At 38.1% G+C, this 21,479-nt stretch overlaps 1 protein-coding gene across 2 annotated transcripts in view; it reads left to right on the top strand.

Annotated features, from left to right (window-relative positions):
• Positions 1-21,479, top strand: part of INPP5F (inositol polyphosphate-5-phosphatase F) — a gene marked incomplete at its 3' end in the record, with an annotated part of 40,242 nt that extends 18,763 nt beyond the window's left edge. Inside the window, exons 3-20 of one of the 2 annotated variants that reach the window (XM_080347693.1) lie at positions 1,775-1,911; positions 2,231-2,359; positions 3,026-3,193; positions 3,490-3,546; positions 5,019-5,217; positions 7,533-7,712; positions 9,546-9,613; positions 10,014-10,138; positions 11,423-11,500; positions 12,202-12,322; positions 13,395-13,523; positions 15,011-15,128; positions 15,663-15,861; positions 16,874-16,945; positions 17,042-17,115; positions 18,250-18,378; positions 19,107-19,194; positions 20,339-21,479. In XM_080347693.1, coding sequence (XP_080203819.1) covers positions 1,775-1,911; positions 2,231-2,359; positions 3,026-3,193; positions 3,490-3,546; positions 5,019-5,217; positions 7,533-7,712; positions 9,546-9,613; positions 10,014-10,138; positions 11,423-11,500; positions 12,202-12,322; positions 13,395-13,523; positions 15,011-15,128; positions 15,663-15,861; positions 16,874-16,945; positions 17,042-17,115; positions 18,250-18,378; positions 19,107-19,194; positions 20,339-21,479 — 3,212 coding nt within the window. The remainder of the gene's footprint in view (positions 1-1,774; positions 1,912-2,230; positions 2,360-3,025; positions 3,194-3,489; positions 3,547-5,018; positions 5,218-7,532; positions 7,713-9,545; positions 9,614-10,013; positions 10,139-11,422; positions 11,501-12,201; positions 12,323-13,394; positions 13,524-15,010; positions 15,129-15,662; positions 15,862-16,873; positions 16,946-17,041; positions 17,116-18,249; positions 18,379-19,106; positions 19,195-20,338) is intronic. The other variant, XM_080347694.1, reaches the window with a different exon arrangement.

Consider the following 21,479-nt stretch of genomic DNA (forward strand, 5'->3'; position numbering starts at 1 on the left):
ACAACAGTGTGCTGATGGTGTTGATGCAAAAGAGCAGCTGAATTCCTGTTTTAGTGAGGAGGTTTACTTCAGATATAGTGCTTTAAATTGGCTGTTGCCATCAACTCTGCCATAGTTTGTGAGACACTTAAATCACCCATCTCATCAGAACTAACATTCATTTTAAAACATGCTCTTTTCTGGAATGGCAGGTAGCTGTAGTGCTTTTCTGTGCACACCATAACTCCCACACTGAGTAGACAATTGCTTTGTTTGGGGATTCAGTTATTTAGATTTTGCTGGCAATTATAATGTGCTATTGTTGAAGCTTTTACTTTAGGGCATTCTTTATCTGCCTAATTACTTCCTGACTCTCTTCTTTTGATCTGCTGGGGAATCCCTTTTTCCTTTCAATGGTTTGTGGATCTGGCTGTAATACAAATAAAGTTTTGAAGTGCATGCTAAGAGAACTTTGCATTTTTAAAAGTTCTTATTTACTGCTACTGGGGTTTGTTAATATGAGATAAACTGAAGAGCAGCCAGAGACTTTCTTTCCAGTTTTCACTAAGGTGTATCTGCTTAGAAATGCATTTACATTATACTTTTAAGGTGGAGTCATATTGATTATTTCACCAGAGCTCTAGATGGTATCCTTTCTTAAAAGAGGATCTGTTTGGTGACATACATTGTGATTTCTTAATCTGTGAATTCTTAAGCACTTGGAGGATAAAATACTGTTTAGAATTTACTGAGCAAGGAAAAGACTTTCTTGGTCGTAAAACCTCTAAATAGATTTTATTCAGAGGCTGTATATTGTATTCAAAGGCATAATACATGACCCATTTACTGTCACAAGTGTGGAAGCATATTTAAGTCTACCATAGTATGCTTTTAATGTTTGTGTATGACCTCTTCAGTTAAACTCGGTTACTTCTCAGCTGGGAGAAATAGTGTACATATGTCTCCAAGGCTTTCTGTGCCTTTTCCATCTCTCTTAGCAGAACATTGACTTTTGACTTGTGAAAGCCCAGCATACTATGGCTTGGTATTGATCTCACCAAGGGATCAAAAACCAGGACACTCATACCCAGGCACTGTTGAGCAGTCAGTGGGAATTTTAGTTTTGTTTCCCTTTCTCTTTAGAGTGCTGAAGCTCTAATTGCAACTACTGTAGATTGAATGTGTGTATGGCGTGCACTTGTTACCAATGTCTTCATTAATTCTTTGGCTTATTAATTTCTTTACCACTTAGCATATGCTTCATGGACGACATTGTGAAGCTTTACACATAAGATGCTCTACAGTGCAGTCCATGTTTGCTCAACAGAATTCTTACTCCTGCATTTTGCCATCGTATGTTATCCATGTCTGTCTTGTTTGCTGTTTTGTACACAACGTAAGGTACAAAGGGAAAATCTTAGCTTGCTGTGTCATGGGCCCCAGGTATTCTTTTCACATGGTGCTGCCTTTAGTGACATTGGTGGGAATGTGCATCATCCTAGAGATTGCCTAATTGCTATAGTTGAAGCAGTGCTAACTTTACCTCTAATGGATAAGCCTATGAAATAGTTAACTGTATTATATTAGAGGCTGAATAAGTATTGTTTTTTGGTTTTTTTTTAAATTTTATGATGGCAATGAATAATAACAAACCATAGCAATAGTGAATCATTGTTCACTGGAGTTTTCTAGTCAAATGGTTCCTGGCAGGGGTTTTACACTGGGGAGAAGCTTCTGGCAGACTAATCAAAGTAAATGCCTGACAAATAAATCAAAGCATCTAATCTTTTTCCAGATCTACCGTGGTGGCTGCTTTTAATTCGTCAGAAAGCATTGATTGGCAAACTTCCCGGAGACCATGAGGTTTGCAAAATAACAAAGATTGCAGTGATTCCGCTTTCTGAAACAGAACCTCAGGATCTGGAGTTGGAGGTATGACTGTCTTCAGTGAATTCCAGCTTTCCCCTTTCTGCTTCATTAAAACTTAAATGTGAAATTTGAGTGGGAACTTGAGGTGGGTCTGGTTGCTCAGGTCACATCAAATTGAGGGTGACATTCGCACAACCACAGGAGAAAATGCTTTCTATAAAAAAAAGAGAGAAATACACCCGCATGTTCGCCCTATATCTTCAGTGTATCTCCCCTAGGTTTGTGGACATTGTAGTCTTGCTTTTGTAGATATTAATTAAAATTTCCTTGAACTTGTTTAAGAGTATTTAAGTATTTGCTTTAATTCAATATCATTATTTAGCTTTGTAAAAAGCACCATTTTGGGATAAACAAGCCAGAGAAGATTACACAGTCCCCAGATGACACCAAATTTCTGCTGAAGACTCTTACTCAAATTAAATCAAATGTATCTGCTCCAAATAAAAAGAAGGTAAATCTTTCTACTGTTTCTTTTTTTTTTTCCCAAAATTTAGTTGATGCTTCAAAGGTTGTGGATGATCAAATAGAGAACTGAGACCTGAAAAGAGAACTAGGGGAAAACTGCAGAATGTGTAACTATTGTCTTGAAGTTCAATTTAATTCTTGATTATTTACCTGTTGCTCTTTTATGACTTTCATTTTGTAACTATATAATTTAGTCAGAATTACTTAGAGCACCTTCTTACCAGGATTCGCTTGTAGTGGGATTCTAAGCTTCTACAAATTGCTCGTACCATATAGAATTGGAGATGAAACTTGGTGCACAGTTCCTCAGAGGACACCATACAATCTTATCCAAACACTTATTACATGGTAATGGCTTGGGTTTGAAAGTCCAAACAGTATTACAATTAGAACAAGTAGATGTAGTGTTTCACAGAAACTCTTGAGACTGGAACTTCTGGATCTGACGTTCAAGCAGAGTGTTTCAGGGTCTGGCTGCTCTGAAGGTATTTCTGAAGATGCTGGCCCTTGTGTTCATCTCTGCCAGGTGTTAAGATCATGCTCCTCTATGAGAAAATGTTTGTCCTACAAGGTTAGAAATGGCATTTAGGAAATAAGGTTGGAGTCTTCAATCAAAGAATAAGACGTAATAAAGCCATTCATTTTCTTTCAGATTAAAGAAAGCAAAGAAAAAGAGAAGCTGGAGAAGAGATTATTGGAGGAGTTGTTCAAAATGTTCATGGATTCAGACTCCTTTTACTACAGCCTGACCTATGACCTAACAAATTCTGTGCAGAGGCAGAGTGCGTGTGAGAAAACTAACTTACCACTGTGGCGAAAAGTAAGTGGGCTGTGGTTTTGTGTATTTTTCTTCCCTTATTGGAGATTGCCTTTCAATAATGTCACCAGTCAAGTTTGGACCACATACATTATTTGCTGGGGTAAAGTACAGCAACTGTAGATCTTGCCCTGTAAACAGCTTCAGAGCAAGGAACTGAAACAAGAGTCTATGGCAGCATGTCTTGAGCTGTTACATTCAAAACCAGGGAATGCTAGATTTCTTTGTACAGGTGTAGTGAATAACACTGATGTATTGACCCAAGATATTGCAAAACCTGCCCGTTTTGTTTTAAACAGGTTGATGACAGATTCTTTTGGAACAAGCACATGATTGAAGATCTCATCAGCATTGATGTGAGTCTTATTTCTTGCAATAGCATGTGTATTATGAGAACCATTCTTTACTTCTGGTTGAAATGTTTACTTAAGGCCTCATCGAAGTTTTCTTAAGAACCTGTTCGGCAGACAGGTGAGAATCAGGGCTGTGCCCTTGGCAGCTGAGCAGCTGGTATTACCCTCTTCCCACAGCCACCCTTCTAGCAGCCTCCTAGTTCACTTTATTACAATAAAGCAATGCAGAATGACTTGATGTAGGATGCATTTATGCTGATTTATGACTGTAAACTTAATGTATTTATCTGTGAAACAGACTATGCCTGGACAGAGCTGAGTATTTGGTGAGGAGGGAAGAGCCAGAAAATAAACTTTGATTTCCAGAATTTTCATGAGACGAGATTTTTGTCTTCCTGGGTAGAAAATACTGTTTTTCTCCTTTAACAGAGTCACTGATCAATTTAACAATAGTGTAGAACAAGTTATTCTGAATAGCTGTTCAGAGTAGCAGAGAAAGCTTTTTCCTAGCTATTGGGCACAGAAATGTAGAACAACTACTCTTTTCTTCAATATGTAACCTCCTAAACAAAGCACTGAGTTACTAACTACTGTATGCCAGTTTAGGTCAAATCTGAGGTTCTTTTTAAGTTCACAGTGGACATTTTGCCTTTGCCCTGCATCTCTCATTGGTTATTTTACATACTCTAATGCTTATAGAATCAGAGTAGGGTAAACCTAGATGCTCTGTGGAAGATTGTATATGATGTGCATGTTTAACTAGTTGTATTTTTCATTTTATAAGTGGATAACTTTGAATTAGTATGCAACTGAAATCCAAATTCTGTTTAAGAAATTGGGGTTTTAGGGTGGCAAGGCACTAATGTGCAGAGCCTGGAACCAGGTCACTTGGGTACTAAGTCAGCCCATATAAAGCTTATGCCAATATGTTTTGCTGAAAACAGGCTAACAACATTACGCTTTGAAATTTTTATCTATCTACCTATACAATGTAATATGTTGTATGTCCACATAAGGGTTGTAAAATTGCCTTAAAGCAGAAACTAAAATTACCAATACTTGATGCTCTACCTGAACTGACTTTGACAGGACGAGTTACTACTGATGTGTTTAAACATGAGATGTAACATCCTATGAAAACTCCCTTTGGGGAAAGAGGAAAAGAAGCTTTTGACTATTGCAGGGTTCTTTTCCTTCCATAGCTGGGAGTAAAGGAAGGTGCTTTGCCTTGCATCAGCTTGCTTCAACTTCACAGAAAAATCTTAAGTTGCTCTCCGTTTTCCTGATGTAAAAGCCCCACAACTAATGGAGGAAAAATGCTGGTACCCCTTACAGAAATAAGACAAGGATATAGTAAAAATTTCTTAAAACCTGACAAGCATACAAAGCAACAGTTTATAAACATGAGAAATGGCAGAAATAACTGTAGGTAATGTAGAACCAACAAGAATGTAAATGTTTTTTGTAACCTTCAGAATGTTGAAGTGAACTTCTGGATTATACCCATCATACAAGGATTCGTGCAAATTGAAGAGCTTGTAGTAAACTATAGTGAATCTTCTGATGATGATAAGAGCAGTCCTGAAACTCCTCCTCAGGAATCAACTTGTGTAGATGACGTTCATCCAACCTTTCTGGTGGCGCTTATTTCACGCCGGAGTCGGCACAGAGCTGGTAGGCAAACAAAGTCCAAGGTGTTGGGATTGTTCCTGAGCACTGGAGAGGGGTGGAAGATAACTCGGGTGTGATGTTGTTCAACAGATGGTCAACTCTTGTCCAAGTACGTGCTACAGCCTTTGCTGCTCATAGGAAGAAATAAAAGGCTGTAGTGCATACAGCTGTTACTTGGAGCAGTTACTAAGTGAGCTTCCCTAGTCTTCTCTTGGGCACTGAATGTATTTTTGGAGGTCATGGTTCTGAGATAAAAGTTCTGTCTTTGCAAAGAACACCTTGATTAGAACCTTGCGTGCAGCTCTGCCCTGGTGTATTTCAGTAAGCCTGGGTAGGAGTTGAATTTTCAAAGGTCTTTGAGGGCTTGGCAGCAGCTGAGTAGAGACTGGAAAAGGTGTGTTTGTACCTGTGTCCTGAGAGATGTTTGTGTAGGGCCAGGGTGTGAAATAAGAACTGTGCTTTGGTCTTGCCCCTTGTTTGACTTCTAATAATAGCAAAGCAAGCTATTATTCCCTGTCCTTAGGAGCACAGAAAGATTGAATCACTTTGCTTTAGCAGGTCCTGTACAACTCTAAGCCTTTTAAATCTATCATATCTTTTTAAGATATTCTTCACTGTGTTCAACTCCTTTCCTACAGAGTCAGGTTTTTAACATCACAAAACAAGAAAAATCCTGCTTAGCCTACCCTGATATGGGACTGGCCTTTGTACCGCAGCTCACCTCAATGCATTCAGTTCAGTTCCCAGGAAAACTGCGTATCAGAACAACTCAGAGTAAATAGTTGAGGGTTTCAGGGTGGTATTTAGTTTGTAGTATGCCTTACTTGTACTGAATTGTTTTACAAATACAGAAACTGAATTCCCTCACACTATTAGTGACATTATGCTCATCTGATTGCTGGTGCAGAGCATGGACTGTGTTGAACTTTCTCCTTAGACACAATAAGATTATTTCAGTAAACTGATGCAATATTTTGAAGAATAAGTATGGGATTGCATTTATTTCATTCTGTAATACGTAATTTTAGCTGATTTATGAACTGTTAGTTAAAAAAAAATCCAACCCCTTGAAAAACACTAATATGAAAGCCCAAGACACTTCAGTGTTAAATATGGGGATTCTTTATTAGTGAGGCAGCTTGTTTGTGATTTACAAACAGTTAAATAACCACTGCACTAAATTATAAACCTGCCCAGGACCTTGAGGAGAGGTATCATGAGATAAAGGGAAACAGCTGTTCTTGAGAGTAAGAGCCCAGTGTCTACAAAAAGAGATATCAAAAGCAAGGGAGCTGAAATTTCCTGTGCAATGATTGAGCTTGAGTTTTGATGTAAGAGCCACTATTGGTGCCAGGATGTAAGTAAATGGTGTCTGATACTTTAGACTACAAGCCCCTCTCTGATGAAAGGCTGTGAAATTGCTTTAACACTTTGTCCCTATGACCTAGATCCCTGCAATAGGTATTTTGTTTTGACATAAATCCCCGTGATAGGTATTTTACGTTTCTTTCACTTCCTTGTTTCTAACCTTTTCCCTTCTTTCCCACAGTCCTCAGCTAGTGCTGTTGAGGTTGAACTTGAAAGTTTGGTCCAGTGCTCCTTCAGGGCTTGGAACAGAGTTGTTCCAATTCTGTAGAACTGGATTTCCATGCTATAAACTGTGGCCTTGAATACTTCTCCAACCCTGTTTACTTATTCCTTCCCCATCCCTTGCTACCACCTGCATCTATTCTGAAACAGTGATGTATTGTCCTTTGAGTAAAGGATGTGCAAACACTTATCTATTCTGTTTCATGATCAGATAGAGATGCCTAGGCAAAAAACCCCATGTAGTTGGAAGAGCAGTATCTGTTCTTAATGTGCAGAATTAGTTACAGGTTAAAACAAGGGGGTGGAAGTCAGTCTTCTATTCTGTGAAAATCTTCTTGGGCTGCTTGTGGAATCTCTTATTGTGAAAAGTGAAGCATCTGTCAGTAAAAGTGGCTTTTAGGTTCGTGCAAAATATTGAGCACTGAAGTAAAACTTTCTGCTAAACTTGACAGAAGAGGGGGTAACGTATCCTTTAGGGTGGACTAGATGTATCTGTAGCTTCATAGTGCCAATAAATTGCCTTGCCCTGTCAACTTACTTTCTGCTGCCTGTAGTATATCAGTAAATAAACTTTAATCCCCAAGTGATGTTGACTATATGGATAGATTAGGGTAGGAGTGATCATGGCTTTTGTCTAGAACTCTCCTTGTGTTACTGTTGTCAAAATGGTAACAAAAATTATTAATATCTAAGTGTTAGTCTTAAACATTGATTCTCATTCCTCCTAGGAATGCGGTATAAGCGAAGAGGTGTTGATAAAAATGGAAATGTGGCAAATTATGTTGAGACGGAACAACTGATTCACGTTCATAACCATACTCTGTCATTTATACAAACAAGAGGCTCCGTGCCAGTTTTCTGGAGCCAAGTTGGATATAGATACAACCCACGGCCCCGGCTGGACAGGAGTGAGTATTTGAGTAGAACACCTGAAGATCAGAGTTCCCTTAAAAGCAGGTTCTTTGGGGTGTTGCCTCACCACTACTGTTTCTATGTCACTTTTTAAAAGCCAAGAGTGAAAGTAATGACTTGACTCCAGTTAACTCTAATTGCACTTATGCAGATCTTTGACTACTTGTATGTTGTAAATTCTAACAGGTCTTGAATTTTAGTATTTAATGAAGTATGTGTATTATGTCCACTCTTATTTGTTGCAGTGTGTTCTGGCTTGAGAAGGGAGACAATTTGATTCTGTCTTTTGATAACCTGTTTAGGCATTGATGTCTTAGAAATATCTTTGTCCATGAAGTTAACTGCTGTTTCAATGTGATAAAACAGACATTTCATATAGCACCAGTTTTGTAGTGTGCTTTTGTCTTCTCTGAAATTAATTACTATCTCGTGGGCTTTGTCAGATCTGAATTGCTTCATTTTCAACTCAAAAATAATGTAAAACATAATATTGAGACTGTGGCAAATCTGGATGCCTGTATGAACTAGGTATTCATAACCTTAACTATTGTAAAAGATAGAGCTCAACAAAATCTTCTCTTGGTTTAGTTTTTTAGAGGAGAAAGTTTTATTGGAGGGAAGCTTGTAGGTTGGTCATCTTATGTAATCAGACTCCAATTGCACTGGGCTGACTGGCATCCTAGATCATGAGTATGTACTTCTACAAGTCTTAGATTCACCTTCTCCTCCAGCATTAGCAGCTCTGGTCCTCTGCCACTTAAGAATATTTTTAGGGCTGAAAATAAAAACAAACCAGAAAAAAAAATTGCCAAAAAAACCTTCAAACATATTTTTTCAGTGGGCTCTGTGAGGCTGGAAAGTCAAAGTGCTGCTTTTCTGCTGGGTCTTGAGTAAAATCTGGTAAAATGGGCCTTCAAGCTTGCGTAGGAAATTGGGCAAAGCACCTAATCTTACATTGACAAGCAGTTACCATCATTGCAGACTTAAGATGCATCAACAGATTTGGATTTCTTGTGATTTTGATACCAAATAACCTGGAGATTACTGGAGAGGGATGACTTGTTGCCACATCGTGGAAATGGAAACTTAAGTAGATAAAGTGAGGAAAATGAAAATAAAACACCTCTATGCCCCTCTAGATATTTGGAAGCAAAACTTGATTATTTCTAACTGAAAGCTTGTGCTGTGATGTGTGTTTATAGAGCTAAGTGATTTTTTTTCCCCCCTTTTTTAATAGGATTATTTAAAAAAAAATATTTAGAAATTGCATTTAATTTGATAGCTTTACAATCAGGAATTGAGACTTTGAGGGACCACTGGTGCCTTGGATCAACTGGATGGCATTTGTGGTTTTTAGTTAGGAGCAGTTTTGTCCTCTGGCAGAACTGGATAACACTTTTGGGATTGTCCCTGTTCTGCATGTCCCCCTTTGCAAATTGCAAACCTCTCTTGTATTCCAGTTTGTTATCAAAGATGCAAAACAAATATAAGCTCTCCCCTTTTGAAAAATATGTTTATTTGGGTGTGTGGTGCATATGTGGAAGGATTAAACAGGCTTATTAAAAGTTATGTTTTTGTCCAATCTGCTCTGCACAAAGCAAAATTTAAGAATGGTGTTTCCTGTATAATATAGTAGTAGAATAAAAATATTGAAGTTGAGCAAATTGATGAAAGACCTTCAAAAGGAATTCTGTACAATGTGTTATGTTGTGTGTCCAAGTACTTTTAAGCAAAGCTATCTTTGTTTTTTTAGAGTGTATTATAGATTTGGGCATCATTTAATACTTCAACCAGGAACTGTTGCTGAACAGGCTGTTTCTGCCTTGTAGGTGAAAATGAAACAGTGTCCTGTTTTCGTGCACACTTTGAAGAACAGCTGAAACATTACAAAAAGCAGGTGAGCATTGCGTAAGTCATCTTATGAAAACGTAGGACATGAAAGTTAATGTTTCCAGTTTGTTTTTCTTGTTGGGGTTTTTTAGAAGCTCATTGACAATTTCAAGTGTGGTACATAAATAGAGGGTACTTGAGAAACTTAGTAAAATTCTAAAAACCAACAGTAACTTACAGCAATATGTAAGCCCCACTTTTGTGTATCTGTCTTGTGAATTCATAGTTTCTCTGTATCGAAATTTGGGTAAGCAGGTAACTGTTGGAGCTTATTTGATCAATCTAGCAGAGACTCTAACTTCAAGATTACCTGCAAAATGCTTTCAACTCTTGAGCTGTTTGTTATGATATATGTCTAGGCAAGTTGCACAGCAGATGACAAGTGTTTAATTTAAACTTTTGAACAGGTTATTATTAATTTGGTGGATCAGACAGGCAGAGAGAAGATTATTGGAGATGCTTACCTTAAACAAGTTCTTCTGTACAACAATGCAAGTCTGACTTACGTTTCATTTGACTTCCATGAGCACTGGTAAGAAACCTTTCAAAAATGTCACTTGGCATCTTTTTTTATTAACTTGAAAGGTGAGTCAAAGGGAGGAGAAAAGCCATTATTCTACTTCTCCATGAAACACACTCCTTTTAAATAAGAAGAATGTGTTTTGTAAACTAAAGCGCTATAGAAGTTCATGTTTGGATAACCAAGCACTGTTTGTTGATCTTATATCCCTGACCTGTTTAATATGCAGTTATTGGACAAAGCTTTTTTGTTATGCATTTTAGGCAAGTTTCCTTAGACACGCTGTGAATGTAAAGCTGTGGCTGACCTGCTTTTCAAACTGTGTAGCATTAATTCTTTTCTACAAGATGTCCTTCTGCTTTTCATGCTTGTGTCTATATACATATGACCGGTTCTTTCAGAATCTCGCTGCTGCTGTTCCATTATAAAATACACTGGATTTTATTTTAATCCGGTATAAATAGTTGCTGTTTTCATGACTTCACTCTGACATGGCCTAGTACTGTGTTCACATGCCCAAGAATGTGATCTGTCACACTATATTTCTATGGAGCCTAAAAACTCTGTTTTAATCTTCATTTCCCAACTTAATCTAGGGATTGCATCTGGCCTGGAAAAGCATTACTGACTGAATAAGTGTGTCATTAGTAGATACTGTCTGAGGTGGTAGAAAAAACCTCCTCAAAATAGTACTGACCTTAAGAGACTTTTTGGTAGCACTATTGACATCCCAAATTGACTTGATACTTACTCTTTTGTTTAAACGAACTTTTGTTTACTTGCGTTTTACCAAAGAACTGCTGTGGTAAGTGGGACTGTTTGTTTTTGCACTGTGAGCATTAGTGAACAGAGAACAACACTGAGAACCACCTGGTGGGGTGAGGGGAGGAGGGGATGGTGTGTCTATAGGTGTTTTTTCTGTAGAATAACTGGTAAAGCAGGGCAGAGCATCCCAATGTCAGATCTATAGTACTTGCTTTTGTGGAGACTGTGCCTAAAATAAGAACAGAATGTTGCATGTACCTCAATAGCTGTACAATTCTTCTTTCTTAGGGAAGCAGCATTCAAGACTGCAAATTCTTGAATTTAAAGATCTGAATCTCTTGTCTTGAATTTGGATATTGAACTGTACATTAAAATAGTTTTGAATGTTGGCTGCTATTTATTGCAGGAGAGAATGTCTGTCTCTCCCACTTAGTCAAAACACCATCTTTGTTAACATTACAAATAATATAAAATAAGTAAAGAAATCACTAGTCTAGTTCAAACTAACTTGTGTGAATTTCTTTGTTTTAGCCGAGGAATGAAGTTTGAAAATGTTCAAACACTGACCGATGCCATTCATGATATTATTCTTGACATGAAGTGGTGCTGGTAGGTACTTAACTGTTTTTTTTTTTTTAAACTAGTATGAAATATTTGTGGAGGGGAAAAGTACATATTCAGAGGCCTTGATTTTTGTCATAACTAGTATGTTTTATATTCTTCTCTTGGTGCCCAGTTTGCATGTCAGAGTTTATGTTCCAAAGTATTAGTGTTCTACATATGTAACCGCAAAAATTCTCTGTGGTTTGCCTGAGGCTTACTGCATTTTACACTTCTAGGGTTTCTTGGATTTAATGTGAAACACTTTGCATTTGACCCACAAACCCTGCAATGCCAACTTCACTATTGAAAAGAGTAGATATGTTTGACCTTTAGTTTGTACTGATTAAAGTTCATGTGTTTTGGGAATAAGCATTGCTGCAGTCTTGATCAGTTATTACGTAGTGCTGAGTACATGTTGTGTGAAGTGTTGTTGTTACTGTTGGTTTCTAAATTTGAGATGAAGTGCCTGTTCTTGAAAGCTTGTATTATATCTGTAGGAAGTGAATTCAACAGCTGATTACATACAAATTTATGGCCCCAATAGGGTGCGTTGGATATTTAGCCTAGATGAAAGAGTAATTAATTCTGGGGTGATGAGTGCAACTATAAATAGTATTTCATGTGTAAAGTTTCCTACTGTTTGTAGAAGCTAAATTACTCTGGATTTTAAGTCTCTTTATGCTTCTGCTCTGTTTTTCTCTTGAAAGGGTTGATCAAGCTGGTGTGATTTGTAAACAGGAAGGAATTTTTCGTGTTAACTGCATGGACTGTCTGGATCGTACCAATGTTGTGCAGGCTGCTATTGCCAGAGTGGTCATGGAACAGCAGGCACGTATGATTAATGTGCTTTTCAAGTACCGAGGTACCTCAGAACTTACCTGTTATTCACAGGGTCATCTGTGTGTTTGAAAAATGCTAAACTAACCTGTACTGAAAAGGATCTTTGCAAACTATCCGTATTTGGAGAGCCATGAAGCTGCAGGTAATATGTACAGTTAAAATAGCTTGAAATCATTCTAAAACTGTGATGCCTAATCCCCTCCTTCCAAGCAGAAATGACTGTCCACATCTCAGAGACAATTCTCCTGTTTCAATTTAGTCATTTTAACGTAAGCTGTGCAGTAAAACAAAGTTGAAAACCTCTGCAGTTGGTCTGGCATTTAGTAACTACATTGCAGTTATATAAGTGCAGCTTTACCAGTTTAGTATGTGTAAAATCACTCAAGTTTCTATCTGAGACTTACATTGGAAAAACTTAATACTTAAGTGGTTCTGAAGAGTAAGATATTTTACTTTCAGTATCAGTGTTAAACAGCAATTGTCCAAAAGGTGCAAGCATTAATAATAATCACAGCATGTGAAGCCGCTTTAAGGTTTTATTTTGGGAGAGGAGTAAGTTTGAAGGTCGTGCCACTACATTTGCTTTAGTACAAATGATTAGGAATCTGTTACGCTGCTTCTTGTAATTGGAAAGTGATTCCATTTCTTTATTTTGAAGCCTTTGAGGTCATGAATGCCTTTGTGATAGATTAACTTGTTTACTCATGTCAAATTCGTGTTGTCTGTTTTGATAGCTCCCTATAGAAAACAGAAACAATGCCTGTATCTTGACTAATCAGAGTAACTACTTTTCCTTCAGCTAATTTTTCTGAAGATTGACTCCTACATCCATAATTAATATAATCCTTCTGTATCCAATGATATGTTTATCAATGGATTAGTAGTTCATTGCTAACAACCAGTTTAACCTGACAAATTAGCAGAACGGCTTCCTTTTTCAGATCGCATAAAACTTCACCATTAAACGCATGGCAAGTGTTCCCATTTTCTCTATCAAGCTCCGATATTGAGAATTATTTTTATCCTTGAGCCTTGTATTAATGCATATGTCAAATTCTAGCTCAAAAAACTTGGGGTGATGCCACCAGAACAGCCTTTGCCGGTGAAATGCAATAGAATCTACCAGATAATATGGGCCAACAACGGGGATGCCATAAGCCGGCAGTACGCGGGCACAGCGGCCTTGAAGGTAAAGGGTGAGGAATTTTACCTGTTCTGATGTCGTGGCACAGGTTTTATGTCCAGTGGAGAACTCTTGTATGTGTCACAAAGTTAACCAAACGTCCTACATGTTTTTTTGTCTTGAGGCCTTTCGAGAGAAGAATGTTTTGTATCACACTTGGTTCAATTTGGAAGAGACTTGAGTGTCTGGGTGTCTGTGGCAGTGCTGGCTGTATTTTAACTTCGTTCTGTTACTTTCATATCTAGATACAAAGCAAAGCTGACCTAAGAGTTTAAGATCTATATTAAGCTTTACTTCTATTTAAATAAAAGCACCATTATAGTACTTTTAAGCACAGTACTTAAATACTCTGAAGGACTGAAAATCAGGATATGTAGGTAGTAGGATGATTTTAATTAGTTATTTTTTAAAGACTTAATTAGTTGTAATGCATTTTGTCTACTGAGACCAGAAATCATGTGTGAAACTTCTTACTGTTCACTTCTGCTTTGAAAAGTCAGAGTTTGAGCTACTTTGTGTCTAGTCAGTGCTGGAACAATTTTTAGTATTCTTGGTATTTGGCATTGAAAAACCCTTTATAGCAGAAATGCTTAACACTTAAAGATATTTAAGTCTCTACTGAACTTAGTCTATTACGTTAATCCTTTTAAAAAAAAAAAAGCCTGACTCACTTGTCTTGACTGTAAATATTTTAAACTTCAGATCTGAAGACAGAACTAGATTTATAGAGCTACATTTGCATCCATTCTGCTTAAATATTAATCACTGTTTAGATTAATGGATTAAATTTATTTGCAGTTTAATTATAATATGTCTTTTAATTTGGAAGTGACTCACACTTGAAGTGTCCCTAGCAGTAGCTGGCGTGGCTTTTAGAACTGTTCCATGCTAGTGTGCAGAGTGTCTGCAAATAGAACCCTCTAATGAAGTGTAACTACCAAAACTGCTTGTTATTCAAATTCTAAGCCTTCTGTGGCCTTGAAACTCTTTTTCTGAGCTTGTGAGAATATGTACTATTTTCCTTCAGTGTGTTATGCTTGTTTTGGTAGCAGAAGCAGAGATGATGAAAACCACTCTTCAGTAAGCTTCAGTCTTCTCTATTGCTCCAGTAGTGCTCCTTTTACATTAAAAGCCAAAACATAAGTGTTGTGATTTTTATTTTTTGAGGTATTAAAGCATCCCAGTGACCGTCTTGAGAGTTCTGCTTTAATGTGAGCTGGCTTATATATCCAGATTTACTCTTTTCCAGTAAGACTTTATATAGAATCATAGGTCTATCAAAGCATAATATTCTCTGCAGAGTCAGACAATGCCATGAGAAACAAATGCTCTTTGAAAATCACTATCTTCAACTTCTATATGGAATAGTCGATTCAACATCATTTCCGAGTTCTCATCCATTCAGTTCTGAGTTTCAGAACGCCAAAGCTTTTAAGCTGAGACTGCTGCTTGCAGGTTGTATATGAGCATGGTCTGTGTGTTCTGTGTGACAGGGTGACTTCACGAGGACTGGTGAAAGAAAGCTGGCAGGTGTGATGAAGGATGGAGTTAATTCTGCAAACAGATACTACTTGAATCGTTTCAGGGATGCTTATAGGCAAGCAGTCATAGGTAAGAAAACTATTTCGTCTATAAGCTGAACTATGGTATTTAGAAGAGTTTATTGAAGTCATCTTGGCTTTATCTCATTGACTTTTTTTTCCTGAAGCTTAAAAGCACCTTGAGTGTACATAATGTTAACGTCTATGTAGCGGATGCCATATGGAACTGTCATGTTCCATTTGGAGATTAAACAACATTCAGTTCAGAGGGATTACATGCAGTGTAACTCACTGTATAATTTGCTCTTAACTCCATTTTAGCATTAACTGTGGTGTAACATCTCTTTTAGACAGTTAAATTTTTGTAGCAAGTGTTTCTTAAAATGCTGAGTTAACTCCTGTTTCTCACTGGGAGAAAATAGTGCTATACCTACTGACTTTTCAGTTTCAGGCAACATTCTATTCACAAAGAATAATTAACCATTTTTCCTCAGCATCTTCAAATAGGGAACATTTGGAAGGAATTTACAAAGGAATCAACAGATTGTTGCTGTATATCACTTATAACTGTTGGCTTCTTGTTTGATATTTTTGTTTTGCTTAGATTTGATGCAGGGTATCCCTGTAACAGAGGATCTTTACTCCATATTTACGAAGGAGAAAGAGCATGAAGCCCTGCACAAGGAGAGCCTGAGAAGCCACCAGGAACTGATCAGCCAGCTCTTGCAGAGCTACATGAAGCTGCTTTTACCAGATGATGAAAAATTCCATGGAGGTTGGGCCCTTATTGACTGTGATCCAAGGTTTGTTGAATCAAGTCATAACTGATCAGCTGCTACTACAATACCTTGGATAATTACTACTGCCCCTGTTAGTACTGACATTAAATGATTTTGATAGCAGTTGTGTTAACAGAGTACAAGTAGGTAGTTTTATAGAGTGACTAAAGTCTTTAAAGAGATCAATACATGCCATTGTGAAAGGAAAGGTCCTCTAAACATGTGCTTTTCCCAAGGTGCCATTAAAGTGGTGCATGCTGGAGTTACCTCAGACACCACCTGGAAATGCACACATTCAGTTAATATTGCCAAAATGTGGTGGGTGCTGTGGAGAGGACTTCTAACCCCTGTTAGCTCTAGAAGGGACTGTCTGAGGAGCTGGTTTTCCTCATTGCTTTATGGAGAAAGTGTAACTTGATTTCAGAGCCACATCTGATCAGATTAAATTCCTGTCTAGTGAGTCAATAGTAGGAAAGCTTAGATCTCTGTTCATGAAAAGTAGTGAGAATCGACTCTAACTGATAAGTCTCCTTATCAAGTTCAGAGTTCACTAACTTGTAAAAGAAAAATAGTGGCTTGATCTTCTGCAGGTTAAACTTCAGCATCTAAAAATAACAAAGCAGGATGTTATGATAACTCTTCAAAGTACAAGATTCATCACCTAAACACAGTCTGAGGTATTTTTCCACTTCTCTGTTTGCATTTTTAATAGCTTGTAGGTTTTCTATTTATTTTTGGATCTGCTGCTGACCTACTTGAGCTATTAGGTAACTCCAGGTTTAAAAGTGGTGTGTGGATCTGCTTATGGTATAGTAAGTCTAATGGCACATGATGTTTTAGTTTGTGAAATGTCTGACCTAACTTGTTTTTTGAGGCTGAGAAGAGGTAGCAGCATCACATGAGATAACGTACCATACCTGAAATGCCTTGTAATCTTCCTGCAGTTGTAAAAGTGTCCCTAAAATACCCTGGGGATGGGTTACAGCTGTACCAATAAACCCTTCTCTCTATATTCATTTTTCTTCCCATTCCTTAGTCTCATTGATGCCACTCATAAGGATGTGGATGTTCTGCTGTTACTTTCTAATTCTGCCTACTACGTGGCCTAGTAAGTTACCACTTTCTCTTACTATGTGTAGTTTATTTCTAGTAGCTTTGCTTTAGTAGGAAGCATTAAGTTCTGATTCACTTTGTTTTTTTGTAGTTACGATGATGAGATTGACAAGGTGAATCAATACCAAAGGTTAAGTCTTGAAGCTCTGGAAAAAATAGAAATAGGTAAGAATGTAGTCATCATATCTTTCTTGAATGCTCTTAGCAATAACTTGAGCACTTCTCAAAGCATCTTGCAAATACATTGGAACAGCGAGCCTCAACACATTGTGTATATTATGTGAAATCTACCATAGTTCAAAATGTGCTTTCTTGCTGGTAACAGATACCAGAGTTGAGTCTGTATTCACTCTCAGTCCTGTCTTTTGCTACTGCTCGAAATGGAAACTTTGATCACTGGTAGGGTCTAAAATTTTCCTTCTTTCAAACTCCTTAACACAGGGATTAATTGAAACAATTTTTTAATCAATTGGCTATGACAATTTGATCAACTTCCGTAATGGATCACAGGTTTGTGCATTCAGTGCACTCTGCTTCAAATACAACAGCTGGTTCTGGATTATACTGTGGATGTGTTTTATAGCTTATTTTAAAAACTCTTAAGGTTTGATAAGCAATGTGCTGTCATGAAATCCTGTTCTGCTGATTAACTTATTTTTGACTAAAGAATGTATCATCTGCAGGCTAAATCCAGCACTTTCAGCTGAAAGTATAAAGATGTGACATCTTTGTTTAATCCTCCATTACACAACACATGGTGATTTCATCATCTCCTCGGTGTAACTTTCACTGTCAACGTGCAGTTTCTGAGGGGTCAGTGGAAAGGGGTCCCTCAATTCTGTATTGTGGAGATCTGTAATACACCCTGATGTACAGAACGGGGTTGAAACATCTGGCCCAAATACCTTATAAAACCAAAAACACCCCTGTTTAATGAGGTAGATATGCAGCACATTGAAGAGTTGAAGCATGTGGTCTAAGTATTGAAATTTATATTGCTTCCACTTGATAAAAATATATCAGCTTTCCCTTTAATCCTTGCAGGAACTACAGGATGTCATCAGTGTAGCATTTATTTTTCTGTTCGAAAGGGTGATATGTAATAAACAATCAGGCTCGATTATAATAGACATACACAGAGAGTCAAATCTTCAATTTAAAGTGTGCTACTCTAAAGAAAACATGAAGCTTTTTATGCTGAAGATGACTGTCCACTCTTACATATGTTTAGGTACAGCCCTTGCAATATCTCTTGCGGTGTTTGGGTAAAGATGAGTTCTCATCTGGTTTCTTTCCCAGGGCCTGAGCCCACTCTCTTTGGCAAACCCAAGTTCTCCTGCATGAGACTGCATTACAAATACAAAGACACGAGTGGGTATTTTCACACTCTCAGAGCTGTGGTACGCAACCCAGATGAAGATGGAAAAGGTTTGTTTCCTATGTAAAAATTGTATACATAAGCACATTCAGTGTACCAGCATTTCTCTAGGAAGCACTTTGTCCATTGCCCTTAGAATAACTTCTGAAGAAGGATGAATATAATTTAGTTGTGTGGGGAACCAACAAAAAATGCTGTATGTGGCTTCCTGTGTAAACACTAGAATGTTACTGATTTAATACAAAGAAAAATAAGTTTCAGATATGGCTTTAAAGCAACATCTCTCTAGAATTGAGACATTTCCATGTCCGGATCTTCACTACTCCAAAACTGATAAAATGAGCTTTAAATTAGCTCCTAAAGAGTGGAAGAAATTGGTTGATTTAGTGAAATCACTGTCTAGAAATGTTCTTGCTTGTTGTTTAACTAAATTAAATGAACAATAATAAGGGAAAAAGATTGCTTCTTACATGGAGCACTGAGTTTTGTTAAGAAGGATTAGAATGAGTCTATTGCTTCTCTTCATTCCACAAATGATGCATCGTGGCAGTGGTTCAGTTACACCCAGTATTTAGGGTTTAAGGACAGTCTATTCTTTAAGCTTATTTTGTAAACTTTAGATCAGAATTGCAATTTGTAGGGTGGAACAAAGAAAAAGAACTGAAGTAACTTAATTATGTTGCAAAAATAATTTTAGATGTGATTAATTTCAGATTTTTGGAATATGGGATTTTAAGGTGTATTTTAAGGTTCTGATGGGCTGCCGGTTGCATTTCAGACACTCTTCAGTGCATTGCAGAAATGCTGAGAATCACGAAGCAAGCGATGGGGTTAGATGTGCCCATTATTGAGAAAAAGCTGGAGAGGTGAGTCCTTAAATGTGAACCTTTCGTGTCCCATTTCTGCTCTGTCCTCGGTGGCTGCCAGCACATGGTAACAGCCACATCTACTGTGACACCCAAAAGAAGTGTCTATATCTGGCTACTGTGCTAGGAGTTCAATAATAAGCCTGCAGGTGCTTATCTAAAAGTATAAGCAAGAATACTATTTTATTTGTGTGCTAACAGACAAAATACACTACCTAACGTAAATAACATACTGCAAATCAGATGGTTCTTGGTTAGTTTGTCGAATTTAATTTTTCCTATCTGAATTTTAATGTCTGCTCCTGCAGTAAGAAGACAACCTGTGAAGTGTAAATCTGGCTTGGATTTAACAAATCCAGATAACATTACAGGTCTTATGTGAAGAAGTGACTGGAGTGGAACTTCTGAAGCCTGAAGTGTTAGTCAGAATGGCACATGGAAGCACAGTTGATAATTAGAAGTACTTACCAGAGTTTTCTAGATAGTTTTCTCTAAGTCAATTGTCTATAACTAAGCAGAGGTAACATTTATCTACAGATACTGGTGAAGTGTTAACTGAGGAAATCTATGAAGGACAATGGAGTAGAAATAAGAGGATGGCTGGCTGAAGCTGAGCATGTTTCACCAGTTCAAGTGCCATCTGTTGCATTACTTTGAACCCTTCAGATCCAGACTGTATGAACTACTAGAAGATGTGTTGTGTAGCACAACTGTAAATTGTGAAGTGAAAACTATTAGGGCGAATATTTCAACAACTTTCTTCTGCATTTGATTGTTGGGCTACTATTGCAGCATCTTTTCCCAGATGAGTAGAAAGTAGAGCAAGAAAATCTTCCTTTTTTACAGGCACTGAAGATTGGATATTTGCTAAATCCTGTTGCGGAGTAGAACGTACACAAAGAATTACAAATGTAGAGAATTCAAATCCAGTTATATCTAAAACCAAAGATACCTTTTCCACTTGTTTGGCTACCATTCTATAACAATGCTCCTTTGTTTTTGAGTTGGATTAGCTTATATGGGTACAATTATGTAAAAAAAGGATAATGTAGTTGCTAAAAATGTCCATCTGTATCATGGGAATAGACTGGAAGCTGGGAAATACTTGGTGTTTATAAGTAGGATTGCCTTGATTGGACATCAGAGGTGTTTTTTTTTCTTCCAGGAAGAGCAGTAAACCTCATGAGGACATCATTGGCATTCGCTCTCAGAACAGAGGGTCCTTGGCCCAAGGCAAGAATTATTTACTGAGCAAGTTCTCGTCTCTCAATCAAAAAGTGAAGCAAACCAAATCCAACGTCAACATCAGCAACCTTCGCAAGTTAGGCAGCTTTACCAAACCTGAAGTGAAGGTCAATTTTTTAAAACCCAATTTGAAAGTGAATCTTTGGAAATCAGATAGTAGCCTTGAAACTTTAGAGAATCCAGCGGTAGATACTAAAGTCCACACTGAATCTGATACAGAAGGATCGGATAATGATTCATTCCACTCCGATGACTTCCTGACTAATTCCAAATCGGATGAGGACAACCAGCTGACGGGCTCTCTGGAGAACATGGGGCAGACGGACTACGTGCTGCCCAGCTGCGGGATCATCGCCTCGGCCCCGCGCCTGGGCAGTCGCTCCCAGTCTGTCAGCAGCACCGACATGAACATCAGCATTCATGTCCCTGTCCCTGCGGCCACCTGCTCTGGCGGTGAGGACGTGCCCACGCCTTCCGCTGGCAGCGCGGAGGTGGAATTCGCTAAACCTGTTGATGTGTACTGCCAGAGGTTTGTGCACGACGCTCAAATTAAGGCGTCGGATGTTTTGGAGGCTGAGGCTGGTTCTCAAGAGCCCCATCACTTAGTAAATCAAACCAGCAATAATACAGCGAGGGTGGCAGAAAGCAAGGCTGAAGCTACGGGACATATTCCTTCCAGGCCATCCAAGCTGAATGTACAGTCTTCTGAGCCAAATCCTCAGCTCTTAGCTGTCGGTGGGACTGACTTCAACAAATCTCATAGAAACCCAGGGTCTGTATCTGGCAGCCTTGAGCCGGGACTGCACACGACTCCTTCCCCAGCTGACAGCAGCAGCAGAGCTGTATCTCCTTTTGCTAAAATTCGCAGTTCCATGGTCCAGGTCGCAAACATCACACAAGCAGGATTGACTCAAGGGATTAATTTTGCTGTGGCAAAGGTCCAGAAGAGCCCTGCGGAACCAGAAGCTCTAAATGAACTCAAACAAAAAGAACTGAAAGAAATGTTTACGCAATGCCAGACGCGGATAATTCAGATCTAG

The sequence above is a fragment of the Nesoenas mayeri genome (assembly GCF_963082525.1).
Source record: "Nesoenas mayeri genome assembly, chromosome: 7".
NCBI lineage: Eukaryota > Metazoa > Chordata > Aves > Columbiformes > Columbidae > Nesoenas > Nesoenas mayeri.